This window comes from Pelodiscus sinensis, chromosome 3, assembly GCF_049634645.1.
Source record: "Pelodiscus sinensis isolate JC-2024 chromosome 3, ASM4963464v1, whole genome shotgun sequence".
Classification (NCBI taxonomy): Eukaryota; Metazoa; Chordata; order Testudines; family Trionychidae; genus Pelodiscus; species Pelodiscus sinensis.
The window spans coordinates 78,581,758-78,607,388 of record NC_134713.1 but is presented as its reverse complement, the minus strand read 5'-3'; the positions used below and the strand labels follow the sequence as shown (position 1 = coordinate 78,607,388).

Below are 25,631 nucleotides of genomic sequence, written 5' to 3'. Positions count from 1 at the left end.
TCTACTTGTAGTGTGTCTTAGTCATTTGATATTAAATGCGCCCAGTTTACAAATAAGAAGTTGAGTTTCTCTAATTGCTGGTCCTGGAAACTCTGCTTGGGTTCTGAACATTCCATTTATTTGCCATGGCTTATTATCACCAAACCTAAGAAAAGTTCCACAGACCAAACAAGACTAACTTAGGGCTCAAGCCAATATTTTTTAAATCAATGGAATTGTTTCTAAGTGTTTCAACAGAAGCTCAAGTCAGACCTAATGCCTTTAGTGGGGCTGCACAGAAGTAACTGATGGCAACTTCAGAGCAATTTATATTTGCAACTATACCTGTGAATTGAATATAATGCATCAACAGAACTATTCATGAATTAGATAAAGATCTAATCTGTCCCCTCCCCTGAACTTCTGGTCAGCCCACTTAACAGCAGTAAAGCTAGTTGACGCCCCGCTATCACCATCACCACCACCAACCAGCTATGACTGAAAACACAGAGGGAGCAAATCACCTAAATAAGAAGCTACCCTATTTAAGTAGTGCTGTTTCAGAGTGCACCTGGCACTTTGACATTAGCTACCAGAGAGATGAACCTGTGTGATTAGAAGGATAAGTATGCCTTACCTTCTAGACTGACTCATGGCAGAATTTCAGGTAGCATTACATTGTTTGTACTTGCATATTATTGAATGCCTTAGGTAATTTAACAAAATGAAACCCTAATGTGAAATTTCTATGAAGTGTGTGTTTTGAGAACAATAAAGTGTTCCTTAAAAGTATTGTATCTGACTTTTTAGATTCATTCTACCTTAAATTCCAGATAAAGTCTTTTTGCATGGGAATAAGTTATCAATAATTTAAGAGATACTTAGCTAGAGAACAGAAGCACTGATGACTTATTGGCGATAAGCTTGTTTTTTCAGAAATCTAACATTTACAGCTGAAAAGTACAGAACAAGCAGTTCTAACATTTATTCCCGGCTGAACCTTCCTTGGGGGAAAAAATCACTAGATATAAAATATCAGGTCTATTTGTTCTGTATTCTTCACTTTGTTGAGTTAAGTATTATGCAACTGACATACCAGGGTCATGACAAATACAGTAAGTCATGAATGCAAGTGATACAGCTCTTTCTTTTCCTATTATATATCTATGAGAAAAGAATTTCCAATTATGTATTTTCTTGTTGGTAGTAATCAGCACTAATAAAGGAAGACTTCTAGTTTACAAGTTATTCTCTTTAGTTTTATTAATAAAGACCCTGTCCATGCAAAACTGTCATTGAAATTATTGGGTATTTCACCCACTTAGGGCTTTGGGATCCACCCCTAAGTAATTATTTTTATGTAAAGTTGCAAGCTGTCAATGTACAGTAATTCTACTTGGATACACAATTACTTACAACATGACAGCAAGAAAACTGAGATAAAATAGACTAAGCACAAAATTTAAGCAACTAATGTTTAATATATTAATCTGTTATAGCATGTACTGTTCGTCAAAGTATTACCTGCATAGATCAAGGTGCAAGATTGAATTTACATCAATTGATTTTTTAGGTAGTAGATCTGCAATTGGGCAGAACCCAAAACTCTTTAAGATTTCATTTTGTAAAATAGTGAATGACAATTTGAAGGTGACTGCCAGAGGTTTTGAAATCAACATACAGACAGATAACATTGCCACACTATTCTTAGCAATTCCAATTGGCCCTAGTCCAAAGTTACTCCTTACTGAGGTTTCCCTTTTCTGTTAATTTAAAAACATTTCAGTTGAGCTTTGTTATATGGCTGGACCCTGCAGGGCCTCGCTCTCTCCCTATTCCTAGTTCCTCTATTTTAGGCTTTGTCTATACTAGATATTCTTCATCTGTACAGACGAGGCTTTAGTGTGGATGCAGATAGACTACCACAACTCCGCTTGCTACTGGTAAAACTGTCTCCCTGTGAGAGAAATAGGCTATACCTGTAAAAATGTCATTTTCCTGGTACATCTGCATCCACACTAGGAACTTTTATTAGCACAAGTATGTTGGTCAGAGATCACACCTCTTCAAAAGTTTGTAGTGTAGAGACAGCCTGAGGGAGAATATAACTCCTTTTATAGTTCTATATTAGAACTAATGGGATTCACATTGTATAGCTACCAGAGTGAATCAGTGGTATAGCTAACATGAAATCATATGATATTATCCTTGATCATGAATGTAGCAGAAATGAAGGCTGGTTTCTGCAAATGTGGGTTAAAATTGTACAGACCAGGCAAAACCATTAAAAAAACAAAACAAAAACTACAGTCTAAAATGGCAGTACCATGTAAGATAGTTTTCTCCTCTCCTGGTTTATCATCTTCATGCCTGCCTTTCTTCTGCCTTTTCGCTGTTATTTCATCCAACTCTTTCTGCTCTTCCTAGAAATACAAAAAAGGCAAGACCATATTAAAAGTTACCAAGCTGAAGCCAAAAAGCCAAAACTGAAACATTATTTAATTTACCAGAATTAATGTACTTATTTAATGTGAATATTAGAAATATTTTCCACATGGGGAAAAAAGCCAATTAAAAACAGTAACATTTTAACCAAAGCCAGAGCATCCCAAAAAGATTTATAAACTGTAGAACGGGGGTGGGAATAATTTTTAATGGGGGGGGGGGGACTCCAAGATTTTGGTAAGTAGTCAAAGGTTGCACTTCTGTGGAGTGGGTGCAGGGTCTGGGATGGTGGGTGAGGTATAGAAGGGAGCTTGGAATAGAGAACTGGGCTGCAGAAGGGAGTGTGGGATCTGAGAAGGAGTTTGGAGGACGAATGAGGGTTATGATCTAAGGCAAGGACTTGCGGTGCAGGGTCCAGGAGGGGTTATGGGTGCAGGAAAGGATTCTGGCCTGGGGGAAGAGGTATAGGAGGGGGTGAAGGGTCTGGGAGGGAGTTGTGACATGGGAGAAGGAGGGGAAGGGAATGCAGATGGTTTGGGTGGTAATCTGGGGCAGGGGAATGGGGTGCAGGGTCTGGGAGGGGAATGTGTGCAGGAGAGGATTGTGGCCTGGGGGAGGGGTGCAGAAGGGGGTGCAGGGTCTGGGAAGGAGTTGAGACCTGGAGGAGGTGGGGGAAAGGGGATACAGAGGGGTAGGCTGGGACCCTGAGCATGGAATTGGAAGGGGGGAAAGGAAGTGGGGTCCCAGAGGCAAGCTCTGGCTGGGAGGCATTTACCTAGGTGGCACCCAGCTATCAGCTCTGTAGACTCCCTGCCTGTGTGCTGGATGGGCTACTTCACGTGGCTCTGCTCCAGCACAGAGAGGGAGGGAGGGATGAAGGGAGGAGGCTAACTCTGCCTTCAGCAAAATTTCTTAGCTCCTATTTGTTGGAAACTGGTCAATGGGAGCTGGGGGATTTTGCTAGGGGGTAGGGACAGCACACAAAACTTTGTCCTCCCTGCCCAGACTGCACAGCAACTAGTAGCCTGCTGTTTAAAGTGGATGCCCCTAGTAAGGATGCCGGTGAGGTGGTTGCGGACCAGATCCACTAGCTTGTTTGGACAGATCTGAGCCACTAGCTGCCTCCTGCCCGCCCCTGCTCTAGAAACAATTAATTCTAAACACACTTATAGGCTACAGCTAAGCACCTGTCTACCCTATAGCTTATGTCAGTATAATTTATGTCACTCAGGGGTGTGAATAAGCCACTTCCCTGAGTGACGTAAGTTACACATCTTCAGCAGATGCTGTGCAGCTATGCTACTGTGGCTCTGTCTGTGTAGACAAGTCTAAGTGTCAATGATTTACAAAAAATGAGCGTTGCCTCCCCGGTCCCCACTAAAGAGCATTCTTTTCACCTAGCTGCTTCTGTTATCACACACCAGCTACCCTCAAGCTGACAAAGTAAAATACAAAAATCTCTTCTAAAGCCATTGTCCAAATTTTCAAACAGAGCACCTAAATCACCATATTCAAGTATATCCCTGCTACAGTGCATTTGATCTCCACTGGCCTATGCAGGTGCAATCACAAGATTTCTTGCATACCTAGGTTGCTGCCATCATTCACAACACAGTGGCATACAATTCCTAGCCAATATGCTTAAAAATGCTCACTTCTGAAGGTTTGGCTACTTCTTTCTCATCCACATATTTTGCCCATGGTCCCAGGAAGCCATCAATATTAGATGCATCATTCTCTTTGAATTTCTTCCTTTTTTCCAATTTCTTTTGTCCTGTTTCAAATACAGTTAAACCTGCAGGAAGAAACAGAACACTATAGATACTGACGTTTATGTGACATTTAATTTCAAGAACACAAGTAATTCTATTTTTAGTATAGAAACACAAAGAATATCAAAAGGGAAGAGGTCTTCAGAATCACAATGCTGCTTTAGTTGTCTACTTAAAAATGTAGTTAATTTAATCCAAAGTAAGGAGAAGATGGGTAGGCTAAAATTCTAGGTATGATGGATGTTACTTAATCATTCATTCATGAGTCAAAATACATGTGAAGCAATGTTCTCTCTAAACTGTGCAGCAGCACAACTTCACAGGTGATTAATCAGCCCTGCCTAGTCAGAGGCTCGGGTCTCCCTGCAAGGAGTTGACTGACTGCGCAGTTTTGAGGGAACACTGATGCGAAGTCCACAAAAATATATTTCTCATTACTCCTTTGCAGCCCCACGGATACAGTCATTAGGCATTTTTAATTGTTTCACACTTTGTATCTTTAGTTCATTATTGCATTTACAAAAAAAAAACCAGTCTAGACTTCCAGACTTAGGAGCATCTCTTGTGACATCACAAACTTTTGGTAATATTTCCTAGAATTTCACTATAGCCTATTATTTGTTTTCTATAAAACAGAAAAACAACAGAAAATATTGTCATTAAAACCATTTTGTTTACATCCAATTTGACAATGACTTACCTTGATTCTTTTCAGCTTCTTCTACAGAACCAATATATTTAGTAGCAACGTCATGATCATCTAGAGAAGGATCTAATGCATAACCTATAATAAAAGCAAAAATACCAGTCATTAGCTGAAATTTTTGTTCTACATATGTTTTAAATGCTCTTTTCAGTGTATGATTCTCCTCCTGGTTCTCAGAGAACCTTTACCCCAATATATCTTCCTCAAAACCTTATAATTAAGACACCTTCCTAAGCCAAGAAAGTCTGGATGCGATATGCTTTGGAGTCCATCACCTTTTCTCCTCACATAGCTATAGTATTTATTGCAGAGCATTGCCTAATGTTCACATCCCACTGGAGTCTGCTTCAAGAGCGTTCAAATCCATTATAAGTTTATCACTGGACAAGTTACTGAACTCAGCCATGTGCTAAAGTACAGAGTGCTAACCTCAGGAACATCCCTGAAAGGGAACTGTTTACAGCAATATATTAATTTTTAAATCTGCACCATGCTGTACTGATACACAACTCACATTCCAAGAAATACAACATGATGTTGTGTTAAATAAGTGGGAATTTGGTGGAAAGACGACAAGTAGATGCTACAATTTTTATTATCATAGTAAAGACACATAATTATATCGAATTCCTATGGAATAGGTGCACAGAATACTTACTATCACTAATGCCTTTTTTTGAGAAAGACTGCACCCTTGTGGACATAGAATTAATTTTAATTAAAAATTTGAATGGGCCTGTCCTTTGAAGACTTGAATAAGACCTCAGAATTCAGATAATTAAGATGACGACCAACAAAATCCCTAGAGAAATACCAGAGCAAACAGCACTACATAGCACTCCCACATGATTTGACATTTTGTAGCTCCATATAGAATGAACCACGACACTAGAAGAGTCTCTCCATATATCCCTGCACCAGCACAACTATTCTCCCCTTCTCTTGGGTAGTGGGGGTTAGTGGAGAAGAGAGAAATAGTTGTTATATATATAGATTAGCTAAATGTTATACTATCATGTGTTGAACAAAATCAAGCTGAATAGACATTTCCAATTAGATTTACAAAACAACTGCCTGCTGTTAGGAAGCCAGTCATCTAATGGGCTCCTTTGCACTATAGGGCTTCTATTTTTAAAGCAAAAATGCAACTTTGGATATATGCCAAAACCAATGCAGTGGCTTATTTGTTTTCAAACTGTAACACCACCATCTCTGGGACTCATTTGCTTAGTAGTGAGAAGGGACAGCAAGCTGATTAACAGAGCCACTGGGTCAAAACCAGACTTCAGTTGGAGCCATGCCTACTTACAAGCAAGACTGAATGTGGCCTAGTACCTTTTCTTATAAAAAAGCTTTTCTACTTCATAATGGGAAGTCTGACAGAGTTCCAAATGCAGTTGCAACAGAAAACATCTTCACGCTGTGTTAGCATGCTAGACATTTACACAACCTGCTGACTCACATCTTTCTTTAATTGCAATTAAAATTAGAGATATCAAAATTTTATGTTGACATTGATTGGAAAAGTACAATTCCATTCCACCCTGCACCTGAAAAGAGTTGGTATAAATAAGCACAAACAAGCCTAATGCACATAACAGAACAAATACAGGTAAATAAGTCTCTTTAAAGATGCACTGATAGTAGATTACTTCACTCTTTCAGAATGAAACTCCCAGGATGTGTTCACTGAAATTTAAAAAAACCCTCAATGGAATGGGCAATTGAAAAATCAGCGAAAATTAGCTGTATTTTCACACTGACACTTGAATGCAGAGATAATATAGTTTCAGTATATCTTATGTGCGCAAACAGCCAGAAACACCCACTAAGTCACACACTTGGGCCCTGTAAAAATTAGTGGCCAAATCTCACTCCTGATTTGACCAGCAGCATTCAGTAAATGTATGTAGAAAGTCTTGCTTGTCCTTCAATGCTAGATGCACAACACTTTCTTGATAAACATGCCCTTTAAAGAATCTCAAGTTTGCCATCTAAAAAACAGAGGCACTCATGATCACTTATCCATTCTGAAAATATAGGCAAACTATATTTATGAAAATAAGTGTTTCAGATGTCTACCAACTAACCACTTAGACCTGGTTCTCTGAAACAGCCGAACCTATTTAATGCCAAAAGAATAAGAAGCTAATTCAAGAAAGTCACTTTCAACTTAATAACAAGTTAGTGGAGAAAAGCCTTGCCAGGATACGAGGGTGAGAGTGAAAATGTTGGCAAGATGATCAATGAAGTGGGCCTGCTCTGACATAATGGCTAGCTTGGGGAACTTACACCTTGCCAGCATGTAAAGAGTATGCCCCAACCCTTTTGAGAAGAAACAGAAAGAATATTGCTGACAGGAAAGTAAAGTACTTAACTTTAGAAAAGAAGAAGGAAAATATCTTGAGCCACAAAACTACTTATTTTGCTTGCCAAGCAATACAGTAAATAGGTTTTTAGTTGGCTATTGAATTTTAAAGAAATCACACATAAAACAAGATTGTAATGCTAAGTACAGTAAATAGATTAGATGGAAGGCAGAGAAACACCTCACCAATTCCCTTTATTTCCTTTTACAAGCGTATTTCTCCTGCAAGATCTTCTATCTTACAAACACACTTATTTTCATTTCCAGGAGCAAGTTGTAACCTTTGGTATGCAGTCCATTAGGGTAATAATCCATCTGCAGGCATGGTCCCCCCCCAAAGCTCCCACTAGCTGTGGTTCACCATATCTGGCCAACAGGAGCTACGGGAAGTGGCGGCCAGCACATCCCTGCAATCCACAACACTTCCTGCAACTCTCATTGGCCAGGAATGGCAAACTCCGGCCTCTGGCAGCTGCGGGGGCTAATGCCTGCAGGTGGTCAACAGAAACAAAATGTCTTCTGGCCTGCCAGGGGATGAGTTATTTGCAGAGGATTGCCAATTCCTGGATTAAACAAATGCCTAACAGCTGAGGCAGGAGGCTGTTGAAACGTGCAACTTTGAAGCAGTATTACTTTACACAGTATGCGGAAGCAAAACCAGTTAGGAGCATTGCTTACACATAGCTATATAGAGATACAACTACACACTTTTCTCTACTATTAATCCAATTTTCCATGAGAATTTTTAATCTCGGCCCAAAACTAAAAGGAAAATTTTCAGGCTAAACTTTTCTATAGACAATGAGATTGCAGCAATGTATTTCAAGAATTCTGGTATGTTTTCAAGTAAGTCAGAACAACCGTATTAATATGCTGAGGCATCAAAATTCTCATTTATTGCTCCTCCTAACTGAAGCGTCTAATGCTTTCATGCTGATTCTTCTGGTTTACTGAGTCTAGCACAGCTTTTTTTGCTGCTCCACTTCCATCACTTCCAGAAAACAGTACACCTGCAGAACCACTTCAGAATACAAAGATGCTGTGGACAAGGTTGACACTATTCTCTGTTATTCCTAAAAATAGGTCTGTCTACACTGCAATACAAGACCTCAGGCAAGGCCACAACTGTCGAAGGTCAGCTGACTTGGGTTTGCAGGACTTGGAACTGTGGGGCCATAAAACTATAGATATTTAGGTATGGAGTGGAGCCTGAGCTCTCTGAAAGGGGGAAGGGTCTTAGAGTCTGGGGCCCTACCTGAGCCTCTAACACAACATTTTATAGCCCAACAGCCCTATGAGCCTGAGCCAGCGGACATGGGCTCAGTCCTGTCTTCTTAAATCACTTGTAGACATATCCAATGAGTTTCACACTTATAAAATAATACTAATGGTAGCTGGTGCATATGGAAACACAAAACAAGAAACCAAAGGGAAAGTGAAAAAGAAAATTTGAAGATACACACATTAAATGATAATTCATGACAGTTGAAAGAATTATTTAAAATTTGATACTTCATGCTCACAATTTTCTGGGTAAGCATTATTCACACCGACTCATTTTCATGATTTAAAACTTGCTGTACCAATCCTACAATTGATAGCACTGCCACAGTGCCGCATTGAAGTCAGTGGAGCTCAGCATGTGGGCAGACTGTTCTGCCATGCAATCAATTGCAGGATCATGGCTTTAACAAAACAGTTTAATTTGAAAAGGAATCTGAAAACACAGATCTTAAACAGTGATGGACTGAGTATTATATGTTATTTAATAATTTGTGTGGAAGTTTCAGAACCTGCCTGGTGGATAATTCATGCTCTTTAAACTCTGATACTTTGTCAGAAAGAGGCCACGTCTACACTACCACTTAGGTCAGCAAAACTTACATTGCTCAGGGGTGTGAATATTTCCCCTCTCCTCCAACCAACATAAATTATGTCAGCAAAAGCACTAGTGTGCACAGCACTACACTGGCGGGAGAGCTTCTCCTGCTGACGTTGTTATCACTGTTAGCTGAGGGTTGATCACTTATGTCAATGGGAGAGCTCTCTCCCAGGGGCATAAAGCAACTACACAAACGTTCTTACCGCAGCACAGCTTCATCAGTACAGCAGCATCACTGTAAGATCTCTAGTGTTGATATCGCCAGAAGCATGCCAAATTAAACTTTGTATTTTAAAAACTGATACGTTTTTAAGTATGAACAAACATTAGGTGAAAAAACAACAGCCTTGTATGTTGAAACATACAAGAAAACTTGTTAAAATTGTATGTAAATACACAGCACATTCTTTGTACTGGAAAAAGCTCAGAAATTTATTTGCTTTTAGATACTGTAAATTTTCTACAGCACCATTCAAGCTAAAGAACAGGATCAAAATGAGCTTTATGCTTTTTCACAATGTTGCTATTTGAAAGCTAAAAAAAGGTTCTTTGAGATGAAATAACCAGTTGCTATGGCAATTGCCCATATGGATCTACACATGAAAAGATGAATGCCTTTAACAAGCGCTGCTCAAAGCTTCTAGCAAGTATCCTCTATTGAGGCCAGAAATGCCCGCATTGCTAAGGCAAAACTTTAAAGAAGGGTGGTGGCACCAACCATCATCTGTTTCCTTCCATTTATTCAGAAATCATGAACAAAATATTGAAGAAGTGGGGAATACGGGTGGGAAGTGTGGATCCATACATGCAACCATAATGAAGAACCAGTTGCTATAGTAAGAAGCTTTAATTTTCAGATAAGATACATTTTGATAAGACTCATATGACATACTCTCCCCAGACGCACAATAAACTTATAATTTTTGTCAGTCTGTTAAAATGTGAAATTGTAATTTCTTTCTTCTATGTAACCACAACTAATGGCAGTATTAATTAAAATGATTCAGTAGGCAGTCTCACACTTAATTAATGTTTTAGAGAGAATTACTGAATAACATTTCCAAAATAAATGCCGTTATCTATAACAATGCACATTCTCACTCAATATATTTAAGTCTATTACAGGTCCAGACACAGTTTAAGACAGCGGGGTCCTACCATAAGTTGCGAATGTTCTTCTTTGTTGTTCAAACATGAAATCATTGATATGTGTTGGTTCTGCATATCCAGAAAGCATATTCCTAGGTGCAGCCATCTGCTGAGTCCTAAATGGATTTTCTGGCCCAAACTGCATCAACAAAATTAAAAGCAATCATTTAAAGGTTGTACATTGTTCTAGAAGGAAATAATTTCTAATCATCTATAACATTCTACAGGTCATGAACTATGTGACTTTCAAGAAGGGCAATATATTGTGACTTTCGCTTATATTCCTTTACAGTAGCCATAAAGGGAAAGTATTTCAGAATAATATTGGTATATTATATTATATAAAATCAAATAAGTTTTTCTTTATGCATCAAGTAATTTTCATGGAGGAGCTTCTTGCCCACAGCACTGTTGCCAAGGTCAATTCAATAAAAAAATTACTCCACACACAAAACTGCCCATTAACTAGGTAAATAATGCAAACATATAGAAGAAAACAGGAAAGGGGGAAAGTGAAGATAAAGCCGGAAGGTATTATCCTTTCTGAAAGGCAAACCCTAGAGAACTCTGTAGCAATACAGAAATTGAGTGATAAAAGATTTTACAAAGCAAGAAAAAAAATGTAGTAATATTTTTGCAGGATCATCTGCACAACTACAGAATATAAACAATTCATACACAAATGAACATCTGTTTTCTAAAGATGATGCAGTACTATACAATTTTATTTGTGCATGTTTTTAAATGAAGTATCAGATGCTTCACAGAGAGTTGCATAGGAGAGTTTTTAGAATTGGAAAAAGGGTCTAGTTGCAGCAGTGATGAGTTGGACTGGAAGAGATGAAATGCAAGAGGAGAAGTTTCTTTAGAAATACATAGCAGATCTTGATTTGTATATTCTGCCCTATCTGAATGGATTTCCATCTAAGTCAATGGGCTCTCTCAATATATGGAGAACAGAGTATTGGAGTTGACCTCCGCTATGTTGAGCAGAAAAGAGAATTTAGCCACCCTCAGAATGCAAACTACCACCAACACTGGTAAGTAGTGACACGTGAATGTACAGTAGGCCATGTACTTATAATCTCTGACGATGCAGCCATTTGAGGGCTAGTCACACATTGGAGCAGATCTGACATTCTATCCAGGAGGAGACAATGGTTCACAAAGCAGAGAAGTGTGTGTATGCACACACATGGTCTGTGTTGTGTCCAATAAACAAATGTCCTAAGGAAAGCCAAATAAATGAAGCACAGACAAGACTCATCTAGAGACTTATATATGAATACAGGTTAAGTATTCCCCATACATGGCAATAACACCAGTACTGAAAGTGTCCACAGCTGTCTCCCAGAACTGTAACATGCCATGCTCACGGCTCAAACATGGATGTTTCTTTCATATTTTGGAACATAACATAAGAACAGCCATACTGGGTCAGACCAAAGGTCCATCCAGCCCAGTAGCCTGTCTGCCGACAGTGGCCAATGCCAGGTGCCCCAGAGGGGGTGGACCGAAGACAATGATCAAGCGATTTGTCTTGTGCCATCAATCTCAAGTCACTGACAAACAGAGGCCAGGGACATCATTTCTATCCCCTGGCTAATAGTCTTTTATGGACCTAACCTCAATTAAATTATCTAGCTTCTCTTTAAACTCTGTTATATTCCTAGCCTTCACAGCCTCCTCTGGCAAACAGATCCACAGGTTGACTATGCACTGTGTGAAGAAGAACTTTCTTTTATTAGTTTTAAACCTGCTACCCATTAATTTCATTTGGTGTCCTCTAGTTCTTCTATTATGGGAACCAATAAATAACTTTTCTTTATTTACTATCTCTACACCACTCATGATTTTATATACCTCTATCATATCCCCCCTTAGTCTCCTCTTTTCTAAACTGAAAAGTCCCAGTCACTTTAGCCTCTCTTCATATGGGACCCATTCCAAACCCCTAATCATTTTAGTTGCCCTTTTCTGAACCTTTTCCAAGGCCAAAATATCTTTTTTGAGATGAGGAGACCACATCTGTACACAGTATTCAAGATGTCGGCATACCATAGTTTTATACAGGGGCAGTAAGATATTCAATGTCTTATTTTCTATCCCTTTCTTAATAATTCCTAACATCCCATTTGCCTTTTTGACGGCCGCTGCACACTGTGTGGAAGTTTTTAGAGAACTATCCACAATAACTCCAAGATCTTTTTCCTGATTTGTCATAGCCAAATTAGCCCCCATCATACTGTACGTATAGTTGGGGTTATTTTTTCCAACGTGCATTACTTTACACTTATCCACATTAAATTTCATTTGCCATTTTGTTGCCCAATCACTCAGTTTGGGGAGATCTTTTTGAAGTTCTTCACAGTCTGCTTCTGTCTTGACTATCTTAAACAGTTTAGTATCATTTTATTCATTCCGCCTCAATTACCAAGGAGAAATTATAAATGGAATATTTTCTCTATATTTACCAAAATAAGTCTCTTATGTCTTTTTAATGTAAAACTAACCACCACAAGCGATACTACAGGTTTACTATGTTGCTAGTTGATTAAAACTATAAATTCTATTATTGTACTATTTAGGATTCTAAACTATCATACCTTACAAAGGCCGCACACTCCTGCCTCAGAACAGTTGATAAACCTTTTTGATTATGCTTTATTTTACCTTGAAGAACATAGACTATACTACTTACTGGCTGTACATATCAAAATTGTCTCAAGCTTTGCAGAGACTTACTTCCAGCTTTGGGGAGCTGCGATTTCTAGACTATGACAGCTGCATGTATTAAAGCTAAGTATATTACATTTTATACATGTTGCTTATTTCCCAAGGTGCTTTCCTGTGCTGAATACCAATCTCTAGATGAAATTGCTTTTAAATGTAATAATCCAACACATTTTAGAGTGCAGATAATTAACCAACCTTCCTCTTATTTGAAGAAAGTTTCCTTGTCTTTCGTTCTTATTTAAAACGTTTTTTCCCTCAGGCTTTTAAAAAATTATTTTCAAAAAGGAGAGAGAATCATTTAATCCATTGGATTTTTTTGTATCGTCAATTCTCAGACAGACAAAAAAGTTTTTGGTGCAGAATTCAAAAATGGATCAAAAGAACAAGGGATGTTAAATTTCGATTAATCAGCTACTTGAGTAGTTGATGGAATTTCCATCAATTACTTGATAAGGATCTGTGTTGTGCTCGTGGTTCTTGTACATTTAAAAAAAAGAGGTGCAGCGAGGAACCCATGTGAGTGGGGACTGAAGCATTTCCTGCTCCTGCTGGGTCCCAACTGCTGCACCTCTCCCTTAGAAATGTATAAGAGCCAAGAGGCACAGCAGCTAGGACTCTGTGTGAGCAAGGACTGTTTCAGTCCCCACTTGTGCTGTTTCCTCCACTGCGCCTCTGCCTCCTCCCCTGATCTTCTGTGGAGACAGCGTTGGGGAGAACTGGCTTTTAAGTCATCTCCCCCCAGCACCGGTTCCTGCTTCCCCCCCACTTGGTGCCTTCGATACAGAGGCAGCAAGGGGGGAAAGCAACTAGTTGAATAGTGACTCGACTACCTAATATGAGGCTTACTGGGTAGTCAACTAGTTGCTTACATCCCTAAACAGAACCACATTGGATTCCTTACTTGCCCTTACTAGATCAGGCTTGAATCCACTTTGCATGTTTTACTGTCTCCAACTATAGCTAATACCTGATGCTTCAATGGAAAGAAAAAACACCCATACCTCACCAGCCAATTCCACAATAATTACTCAGGAAGATAAAAAAAGAAATCCTTTCCTAATCCTTGGCAATAAGATTTTAAGCACCATAACATAGGATTCGATTACCTTATCTTATCTCAAATATTACTAGTCACACAATTATCCTGTCTTTTGAAGAGGAAAGGTTGTAGCCATAATATTTGGTTGTAGCCAAATTCAGAGATGTTTCACATATGCAGCACCAAATGCATTGAACAGGACGTACGCATGCTCAATGCAGCCCAGGATCAGCCCCTTCGACTTGATCTCCTGTGACAGTGCATTCCCCAGGTCGAGAATATGCTGCGTAAAGAACTGTACTGGTTCTCATTTTACTTCCCTACAATGTTCATAGTCTCATCAGGGGACAGGAATTAACAGTAAATGATTAATTTTCACTGTGATACTCCATTTTACATCTGTCTCTCTATTAAAAAAAAACAAACCACCAACTTTTCCTGTGGGAGGACAGAGCGACGTAATCATGGCATTGCTCATGTCCATCACTCAGTTAATTTTTTGTTTTTCTTCATTAAAATCATTGCTCTAGGGTGGGGCTGAAGATGAGGGGCTCAGTATGCAAGCTGCCCAGGGGAGAGGACAAGCCCAGTCCTCTCTCACCATAATGGGTTTGGGCCAGGTGAGAAGCGCCTCTCCATGGCCACTGCAGCAAGCACAGTTGGGGAACGGTGCATGTACCACTGCTGGGACAGGTCTGTTTGTCTGCCCCTTGTGTTCCCCAGCCAGAGTGAGGAATACAGCAAATTGCACTTTTCCTTTGCTCCCTGACAGAGGGGAACAATCAGTAATGATCCTGTATAAATAGGGGGAGAGGAAGGGAACTTCAGCTCACTGCCCTCCCTAAAGGTTGCCTGTGTGTGGGAAGCTTGGGGCTGAGGCAATCCCGGATGTGAGGAGGAGCACCCGCTGCCAGCTCCTTTTATCTGCTTGGTGATTCTCTCTCTTTTCTGTATCGTTTTATGAGAAGCAATCCCATTACAGGCACATCCCATTTTCCTGGCACAACCAAACCCCTACTTTGCTTTAAGTTATGATAATAAGGAAGCTGTGTACCGAATCTGGTGTACAAATAGCCTTTTTTCGAAAAAACTTCACCTACATCTAGAATGCACCCGCGTTCTTTCGAAAGTAAATTAAAAGAACACAGCAGTTTTTTCGATCACGGTCAACCTCATTTTACGAGGAATAACGCCTTTTTTCAAAAGTACTCTTTCGAAAGACGGTGCTACTGAATGCAAACTGTGCTTTTTCGAAAGAGAGCGTCTAGACTCTTTTGAAAAAGCAGCTTGTAGTCTAGACGCTCTCTTTCAAAAGAGGCTTGTAGTTGAAACGTAACCTTGGTGTTTAGGAGGAGTTCTTCAATAGACAGAGGTGCATGCACATATGCACAAACTGTCTCAAATATACAGTACTTTAATTTATACTTAATTTCAAAATGTTAGTGTTATGATCCAGTGTGATATTTGCACAACTTGAAGACTTAAACCATCCATTTTAATTCATCACGCAGTTTGTAGGCTACTGAAAAATATTTAAGATAGAAAGTATGTTAAGTTGTTCTGAAGGCTAATTTCAGCCAAAAAGAGTTGTGTACACTCACACTACATTCATTTAGAAAAAAACATTGAAAACACTTGACTTAAAACATCATGACATGAATACTGTTTATATTGCTATATTGGGGTTTAGCTTTATACCAGTGGTTCCCAGTTTCATGGCTTAAGTTCAGTCCCCCTCTTCTCTTCCACACAGTGGGGAACCTGTACTGCTGCTCAAGACTCGTAGTTGCTGCACAGCCATGAGAGTGCAGCACCAGCTCCAACTTCCCATTCAGAGGGTGCATGGTGAGGGGAGTGAAGAAAGCCCGAACCTTCCCGACAGACCCAGCTCTTGGATGGAGGCAGAGCACGTGTGGAGCCGCTTGTTCTGCCTCTCTCCATGAGCTGGATCTGGTGGAGAAGGTCTGGACTTTCTTCACCTCCCCACCACGTGCCCTCTGAGACACTCCAGGTTTATCAACACTGAACATTCAGAGATTCCCCTATCTACTGGGGACCTGTGGCGGGGAGTGTCTCGGGGCTGCTCCGGCCCTTGAATCACTTGCGCTCTGCCTCATCACAGCACCATGCTTGCAGCGCCCAGCAGGCAGCTCACCATGCCTGCCAAAGGCAGCTAAGAGGTCTCCGGTCAGCACCGGGGGACAGCATGGGCATTTACAGGCAAGGGCCCCCTTGCCGGAGCGAGCACTACACTTCAGAGAGAGTTGTCTTTCCAATCCCCCCCCCACACACCACACACACTCAGCCCCGCGCCCCTGCATCCCCACTCCCTTACACTCAGCCCAGTGTCCTGCATTCCGCCCTCACACTCAACCCAGCATCCCTGCATCCTTCCTCCTCCGAGGAGTGCAGGGCAGCCAACAGCAGCCAGAGGCCTGGGTCATGCAGTGTAGAGCAGCCTGGAACATGCAGGCCTGGGAGAACAGGGATACACCGAGAGCTCCTTGTGCATCAGCCGAACCCCCCTACACCTCCTGCAGCTCGGAGCAGGGGCTGGGGAAGGGAGTGCCAGGCTCAAAGCCAAAGTCCCTGGTCCAGGAAACCACAGCCACAGCCCCATGGAGCCAGGGCAGGGGCAGCAGAATGGGACCCTGAGACTTCCCCCAGCCCCTGGCTGTTTGCATGGCAGCACCCACAGGACCCTGAGTACCAAGCAGGCTGCCCAGCATTGAGCTCCTACGGTGTCAGTCAGGCCCTGGGGACAACCCCGGTCCAAACCCAGCCCTAAAGCTTTGCCCACAGCCTGCTGCAGTGCATCCAGTCCCCAGCACAGACACTCCTAGTGTCCCAAGGTCTGCCGAGGCTGGCAGAGAAGACAGGGGAGTGTTGTTACAAACAGCTGACTCCAGGAGCTGCAGTTTCAATCTGTTTAATAATTTAAATTAAACCATTCTCCCTAGCTGCAGCACTAGCAAAATGGCTTGGGCATAATTATGTTATTAACGGTGAGTTTCCATTAGCAACTAGTGGTCCACAAAAAGGTTTGCAAGGTTTGGTCCACAGGCCAAAAAGTTTGAAAACCACTCTCGTATACCAAACTATACCCATTTCTAGAAGCTATATATCTATAAAACTTCTTGAATTATACTTGCTGCTCACTTATTAGTGGACATCAAAAGAACTGAGAAGACACAGGACACTTCAGGATGCTCAGCAAGGTAATCTCCTTTACTGGCTTTCTTAACTGCACAATGATCTAAGTTATTTGATTTCCACCTTTCCTACTTCTCTAGCTTGGTAGAGAAGAACACTTAAGATTCTTCTCTTAGAATAGCTTTACAGTAGTTTAGAGTTATATTAGAAACGTATATGACATCCTCAGGGTAACTTCTTTGTTGTTGTGTGGTATTTGCCCAAGTTGTTCTTATCTTTAAAGTCCAGATGCTTGAGGCATCCTAAAGCTAGGGAGAACTTGAGAAATTATATACATTTATACTTAGAAGAGGACAGGCATTGCAACATCTGAACTTCCTCTTTAAACAATTTTAACATGACACACTCCTTCAAAGCCACATATATTTTTCAGTGGAATGCCAACTGCTTTAGAATACAAATGCTTTGGATACAAACGTTTCTGGTTTAGTAAAAGTCTTCTCACCTCTGGTGCAAACATGGTGTCGTAAGTGGGATTGTACTGAACTTCCTTGATAGCAGGATCTAGATGGACTCCCGTCTCCACATCTTCCTGAAATACAACAAAGGTGCTACTGAAATATAATCCAAACTTCTCACATATAGCTCATGTTAAATACCTGACACTAATTTGACTATATGGGGGACAATATGTGTTTTAAATTAGACCTATATAATTTTACTTTTTAGTTCTTAAAAAAAAAAAAAAAAAAAAAAAATCAGTAGAAGCTTGGCCAGAATTCTTATTTATCATTTAGATGAACAACAAAAGTTTGACAAGTTTTTAATTAAGGCTCAACTTTACCTATAAGTGCAATTAAAACAATCACTACCACCCAATTTCCTAACATTAGCCCTTATATTCCCATTAGCCTTTTGGAGAAAAAAGCAAAGTACTTTGGGATAAACAAAACAGCAGGGGCTTGAGAATTTTGTTCGAAATTTTTTTTGTAGATGCAGGGTTATTAGGAATTCCCTGCATCTCTTAATTCCTTTTCACATACACAGTTTATAAATAGAACCCCATGCAAACTTTCTTCGCTTCTTGATGCAGAAGTCTTTGTACAGATGTCAGCTATCAAGATTCCCTGTTAGTCACTGTGTTCTATTTTTCCCTCAAAATTTGCTGAGATTTTATGATGTAACCAATGATTTTGGTGCACAGCTCAGCATATACTTTGTAGTGGCCCCATTTGTATGTAGTGCTAAAGACCCATCATCCAAAAATCTAACATCTTAGTTGGGCACTTATATATTGAGGCACTAAAATGAATTATCACTTTTGAAAAATTGTGTTCTCCATCCTCAACTCCACGTTGCATAATTCCTCCAAAGTCAGTCAACACTGCCCTTGAGCCAACTACAAGGCTGCCTAAAGAAAGACATTTTCCTAATAATACTAGGAAGCTTATAGTGCTTTCAAAGAGTTTGGACAATGGAAAGAAGCAAGGCAGATACCATATGGAACATAAACACATCACTGAACATGGTTCTGTGGCTACTGATGCATTCTCTCCCACTCCAAAGATCTGCTGTAATATGGCTTCTCTCCTTAGAAATCTTCATAGGAATAGTTCTCATGCTCAAGGCAGAAATACATTTTATATACATACTATATATACAGACCTCTTCTCTCACATCCATTGGTTGGGTCAAAAATGAATGCAACAGTCTGTATCTTTGCCCCAAACTACAGCTAGTTTTCCAGCTTAGTGGAAGACAGTTGATATCAAGCTCACGGACCACAAACACACCTCTTTCTAGAGACCTGCTCATTTTGCCTCATCCTTCTTCTATTAAAATAGACTGCCACGGATCCTAAAAACATGTAATGTTTCCTCCATATCCTGAAACCTGATCCAGCATGCTCTTCTTAATGCCATCTGTGTGGAAGATGAGCACCGTGGATAGAACTGCCTGTTCAAGTGCAGATTCCAATTGATAGGCTGGCACAAATGGTTATCAATAGACATGGGAAGCACTTTCTGCTACAAAAATAAAACCTCTCTTCCATGTGTATTTTATTCTATTAAAGGCTTTCCTTTATCTGACAAAACTAGATAAGCTTTCTAGGACAGGGATGGTATGTAAACAAAGACCAATTCATTCTTATGCATTATAATGGATCAAATGCAGTCCTGGCATAAAGACTGACAGAAACCAATCCCACTACAGGCAGTCCCCGAGTTACGTGGATCCGATTTACGTTGGATCCCTACTTATGAACGGGGCTTTTCTTGCCACGGAGGACGCGGGCGGCGGGACCGCCCAGACGCGCCGCGGTCCTGCCGCCCGCGTCCTCCGCGGCGAGAAAAGCTGCTCCGCGTCTCCCTGGTCTGCTAGGGGAGCGGGGGCGCAGCTAGTGCACCCACCCCCCACAGCAGACCAGGCTTTTTTTGCCGCGGAGGACGCGGGCGGCGGGACCGCGACGCGTCTCGGCGATCCCGCCGCCCGCGTCTCCCTGGTCTGCTGAGGCGGGGGGGGCGCCCCCCCCCAGCAGACCAGGCTTTTCTCGCCGCTGGTCAGTGACCAGCGGCTGAATCAGGATGCCTGGGGTAGAGCAGCTTGGGGGCTGCCAGGTTGGTCCCACAGAATTGAGGTGCGGTGCTACTGGACCAACCCAGCAGCACACCAGCTGCTCTGCCTCAGGCGTCCCCAAGTCAGCCACTGCTGAAACTGACCAGCGGCTGACTACAGGAAGCCCGAGGCAGAGCTGCTCTGCCCCGGGCTTCCTGGAATCAGCCGCTGATCAGTTTCAGCAGCAGCTGACTTGGGGACACCTGGGATAGAGCAGCTGGGGTGCTGCTGGGTTGGTCCTGCCACGCCAAGGGTCGGCGCTACCAGACCAACCCAGCAGCACTCCAGCTGCTCTACCCCAGGTGTCCCCAAGTCAGCTGCTGCTGAAACTGATCAGCGGCTGATTCCAGGAAGCTCGGGGCAAAGCAGCTCTGCCTCGGGCTTCCTGTAGTCAGCCGCTGGTCAGTTTCAGCAGCGGCTGAATCGGGGACACCTGGGGTACAATATGTACCAGTTCCGACTTACATACAAATTCAACTTAAGAACAAACCTACAGTCCCTATCTTGTACGTAACCCGGGGACTGCCTGTATTGTCTTCCATGAGAGTTACATCTGCTTATATAAGCTGAGTATCATCCAATAAATATATCCTACTTTTCTGATTCTTGGGCTAAACATTAAGAAATTCAAAGTGGCAATATAGCTTACTCTCCTCTTTTAATGCTTTTCATTAGGCTCACTTTTAAGGGAAATCAGAAATGAAGTGTTTATCAACTAGTCCTCCAAAGTTCTATGGATCTAAAATAATTGAGATGACTTAAGCTTCACACATTTTCCATTAGAACAGTGTTTCCCAAATGGTGTTCCGCAGAACCCCGGAGTTCCGTGAAGTGAAAATAAGGGCTCTGCAAGAAAATTCCATTACTACATTTTATGATTTTAAAAAAAAATATTTAAACGTTTATGAATTTTACTGAAAACTATTTTCATTTGTGTTTGCCACGATAAGTATCCCTGTATAATGCCAGCTTAGCCACAGAGTGGGGATGATGATGTCACTACTCAGCGCTGCGCACGCAGTCAATCTGTGGTACGATCCTCTGTTATATACCACCATAAATCCCCGTACTCATTCTCAAGGAGCGTGGATCATGCAGGTGACTGAATACGGATATACTAGCAACGCGTCAGACAAAGTCAAAGCTTCAGCTGTCCGACCAGTTGCTTGTATAGGAGTGCGCAGGCAGTGCTCTAGTGCAGGGGTTCCCAAACTTTTTGACACGAGGACCAGTAAATCCATTCACGAGTTTTTGGAGGACCGGTAACATTCATTTGCATATTCATTAAGCAAATGATGACTATTCAAATAAGTTGTTTCTGGTCCTCCCAAAGCTTTTGATACAGTCACCCACAATATTCTTGCCAGCAAGTTAAGGGAATATGAATTGGATAAATGGATTGTAAGATGGGTAAAAAGCTGGCTAGATCGGGGTTTCCCAAACTTTTTACTTTAGTTGGAACTCGTTTTTTTTCAGTACTGTTTTTTGCAGCCCAAAAATATAAACACATATAAAAAGAGAATGAAAAATGAATAAATTTTCAGTGTTTCACCCGGCTGCATCCTCTTGCCCAGCCTGGGCGAGGGCTTGGGGTACCCAGCGCCGCATGGGCACTCCAGGAAGCGGGAGCAGGAGCATATTGGGGGTAAGGTATCTGGCTAGGAGGGAGGGTGCAAGGAGGGGTAGGGTTGCCAGGTGTCTGGTTTTGTACCAGACAGTCCGGTATTTGAGGGTTTTGTCCGGGAAACAAATTGAGAAATTACCAGACATATAAAATGTCTGGTACTTTCTAATTAGGTAAGTTTATTATTATTAGGTGTATCAGTCCTTAGCTGCGAACTGCCTGGCTGGTAGATGTGCTCATGCTGCCTGAATGTGTCTACCAGCCAGGCAGTTCGCAACTACTCGAGGGAGGGTATGTGTGTGTGTGGGGGGGGGGGGGGGGGGGGGGGGGAGGAGGAGGAGGAGGAGGAGGAGGAGAGAATCCCCGGCCAGACTCACTCGTCAGCCAGGGTCTGCATGTGCCCAGGTCAGTCCCGCTCCTCCCCATTCTCCTCCCGATCTCCCCAGTCCAGCCCTGCTGCCCCTATCTACCCCTGCTTCCGGTGGCCGTTTCCCCCCACCCCCCACCAATCTCCCCCAGTCAGCCCCGCACCCCTGACGACCAGCCCCGCTGCCCCCATCCAGCCCTGCTTCTGGCAGTTGGCTCTACTGTCCTCCTGCTGATCTCCCCTGGCCAGCCTCCTCTGCCCTCCCCCCCCCCCCCCCCCCCCCCCCCGGCTCCTGTCCATCCCTAGTTCCGCTGCCTGCCCTCCCTGATCTCCACCGGACAGGCCTGCTACCCTGCTTCTGCCACCCGCTCGCCCCCCTCCCACCTCCACGGGACAGCCCCGCTACCTCCAACCCTGCTTCTGCCAGCCGACTGCCTGGATCTCCGCGGGACAGCCCCACTACCCCCCCAGCCCTGCTTTCACCACCCACCCAGATCTCTGCGGGACAACCTCGCTGCCCTGCTTTAGCCGCCTGCCGGCCCGGAGCTCCACGGGACAGCCCCGCTTCCCCCAGTCCTGCTTTCGCCGGCTGCCCACCCGCCTGCCCGGATCTCCGCAGGACTGCCCTGCTGCCCGTAGCCCTGCTTTCGCCGCCCACATGCCCAGATCTCCGTGGGACAGCCCCGCTGCCCCCAACCCTGCTTCCCGGCGGCCATTTCCCCCCCACCTCCTCCCAGCCAGTGCCACTCTGCTCCCCTCCTGGCAGCCACACTGAGGCCCACAGCCCATAGTTTGGGAAACGCTGCTCTAGCGAATACTTTACTTCAGAATAGTCGTGTGATAAATATAAATTGACTATGATAGATTAATCTATGTGCAATTAAACTAAATGTTGATCTCATGACCTTGTTCAGTATTTGTTTATTATTATCCTTACTTATTTGTGGTTTACTTTTACAGCTCCATATACAAGACTGTTATTAGGGGTTCCGCAAAATTCTTTCGAGTTTAAAAGTGTTAAAATTGAGAAACACTGCATTAGAGCATATGAAGTTCTTCATATGGCTATTATCCCCAAAAGTTAAACTGTTCTTGAGAGCTCTAGTTAAGTTTAGCAAAAGATCTTATTCTTTCTGAATGCTTTTTCACTTTTGCCTCATTTGGATTTATTTTCCTTTATTGAACAGAAATTATGTAGTTTAACCTTTGTAACTTGAAAATGATTTAGCATGAACAGGAATGTTACTATGAGCGGCACACTGTACTCGCAGATGACACATGGCCTTCTGTTGTCTTATCTGACCAAGCGGGTGACTTGATCACCTTACCAATCGGCTTGGATGAGAGCCCATCAGCATTGACTCAAGCCGAGACTAAACTGGAAGGTCTGGAGAACCAGCTTAAAGAGATATGACATTAGCTCCCTCAATTGGAGAGGAGAGTATGTGTGACAGAGACATACCCATCATTGTTTTAAAGCATGAAACATTGCTCCTGTACTGCAGAACCTGCACTCACTTCTACAGGTTGAACCTCCCTAGTCTAGCACTCTTGGGACTTGACTGGTGCTGAATCAGAGAATTTTCTGAACCATGGGAGGTCAATATTGTCTAGCAACATTACCAACACTTCCATTGCTTGCTTGGCTCTTAGAAGACGTTTACGGGTAAATCAGAGCTAAATAACAGCACAGAACACTGAGAGCCAGGACTGGTGGATGCAAATAAACTTCATGGGACCATGGGAAACTTGGCCACACCCATTAAAGTGGACATCTGGCTAATCAAAATCATGCCAGATCACAGGTGTTGCTGGACCACAGCGTGCCAGATTAGAGAGGTTTAACCTATAGTTAGTTTATGGGTGCAATTCAAGATACTGTTTTAAAAGTTCTAAAGCCTTAAATGGGCAAGAAGATCATTTCTTCCCACCACTTTGTGATTTTAATCTGGGATAACGTACATATATGGACTTACACCAGTAAACAATAGTGGAATAATTATTCTAGTATAGTTGTGCTGAGAAATTTTCCTGTATACAGAAGCCCTAAGTGTACATGCATCCACAGGATCAAATGGGTACAGTTGTAAGAACAGAAAGAAAAAGCATAAACTAGAATTTTAATTCTCCTCTATAAAAATCTTCCTTATGTGAGATATGCAGTTTGGTCTTTCAAATTACAGAACAAAATAGTATATTACATATTTACTTAAAGCTGCTAGCTATTCACCAGCATGTTATGCCCATCTGAGCTAATCTTTCTAATTTAATACCAGGTCCACCATAACGTACTGCTTACATATGTAAGATTTAAATAGTTTAACATCTAGTAGTCTAAAACATACTGGGAAGAGAGTGGGAAAAAAATCAGCAACTGTTTAAAAAGCAACCAAAATAATCTGTTCATATAATAACTAGGACAATAAAATCTCCAAATATTTTCCTCATTTTAGAATGTGTAGCTAAGACTGTTTAAGAAAACAATTCAGGAAAGTACTTCTATCATACTGCCTCATATTGGAATTGTAAGCTCAAACAGAAAGCCTGTCTTTCATTAGACCTGTGTGATTAAAAAAAATGCATACACAATCATTCCATGGCTCCTGCTTGAGCAGGCAGTGTTGCAAACTCAGACTGACTGACCTCATTCTTTTCATCACATGATCGTCCCAATTCACTGGTCCTGGATGACAGCAGATACCAGTACATTTGCAAACCTGAGTTTCATATCCCATGCTCTTGACTAGGAATAGCATAATGAACTAATCTATTCATTCAGCCACAGACAAAGCAACTACAATAGGACAGTAACAAAACAGTTCCTTGAATGGTACTACTTACTTGCACATGAAATTAGGATTTTCCTTCATGACCTGTGGAAGTTTCCTACAACATTCTCAAATCATGCCAAACAGTTTATATTGGCAGACTAGCAAGCATACTATAAACACCCATCTCATTATTTCTAAAGTGAAGATTACGATCATTTATGTTATTTCTAGGGAAAATTCAACAAACTGACCAGAAACGCTCTCAGAGTTGTCTGTGATACTTCCACATATAATAACTTGATATTAAGATGCCAGTTGCTTGCTATTCTTTAAATTTTAACTATCAAGGAAGCCTAACTTTATAAAATGCCAAGTATCTTTAGTTATATTATTTTTCATAATATAACTTTTCTTTTACCTGTTAAATTCCTCTCTCAGCTACAGAATGGAATCCAATAGATGACAGATTGTGGTATAAAGGACAATCGTCAGTAGGATAACTATAGCAATTCTGGTTATACTTTACTGTTAGCTCAAGAGTGTTGAGTTAGAATCGCACAATAAGTTGATTCTCATACCACAACATGTGCATCCTCTAAATGTGAAGACTGCTGGTCCTTGAAATGAATGCAACACATGCTTTAATTACAGTTCCACATTACAGCATCTCCAGCTTTACTCATCATTCCATCAAGCAAACTAAACTTTGGTCACAACGTGCATAACCAGCCAGTACACTACTGAAGTGTGCCTGGTTTTCTCTCCATTAGTCCATTTCACTTTTAGCTATCCATAAAATAATTTGAAAATGTGACTATAACTTCTTTATTTTCTTCCAGGTATCTACTGCAAGTGAGATCTAGACCATATTAGTACATACATTCTTGGAATAGAAAAATGTATGCTCTTGTGCAGTATGTTCTGAAATTTATAACATGAGAATCTCTTGTTAGTTTTATGCTTCACAAAAGCCAAATTATATCATTTGGCATTTTATCAATGCATTATGCTGTATATGCTTTAA

General features: G+C 41.7%; 1 protein-coding gene across 2 annotated transcripts in view; it reads right to left on the bottom strand.

Moving 5' to 3' along the window:
• Positions 1-25,631, bottom strand: part of CDC40 (cell division cycle 40) — a 55,413-nt gene that overhangs the window by 20,270 nt on the left and 9,512 nt on the right. For both annotated transcript variants that reach the window (XM_025184742.2, XM_006123197.4), the window contains exons 2-6: positions 17,735-17,821; positions 10,311-10,440; positions 4,897-4,980; positions 4,080-4,219; positions 2,306-2,402 (exon numbers count right to left, since the gene is read on the bottom strand). In XM_025184742.2, coding sequence (XP_025040527.1) covers positions 2,306-2,402; positions 4,080-4,219; positions 4,897-4,980; positions 10,311-10,440; positions 17,735-17,749 — 466 coding nt within the window. In that variant the 5' untranslated portion in view covers positions 17,750-17,821. The remainder of the gene's footprint in view (positions 1-2,305; positions 2,403-4,079; positions 4,220-4,896; positions 4,981-10,310; positions 10,441-17,734; positions 17,822-25,631) is intronic.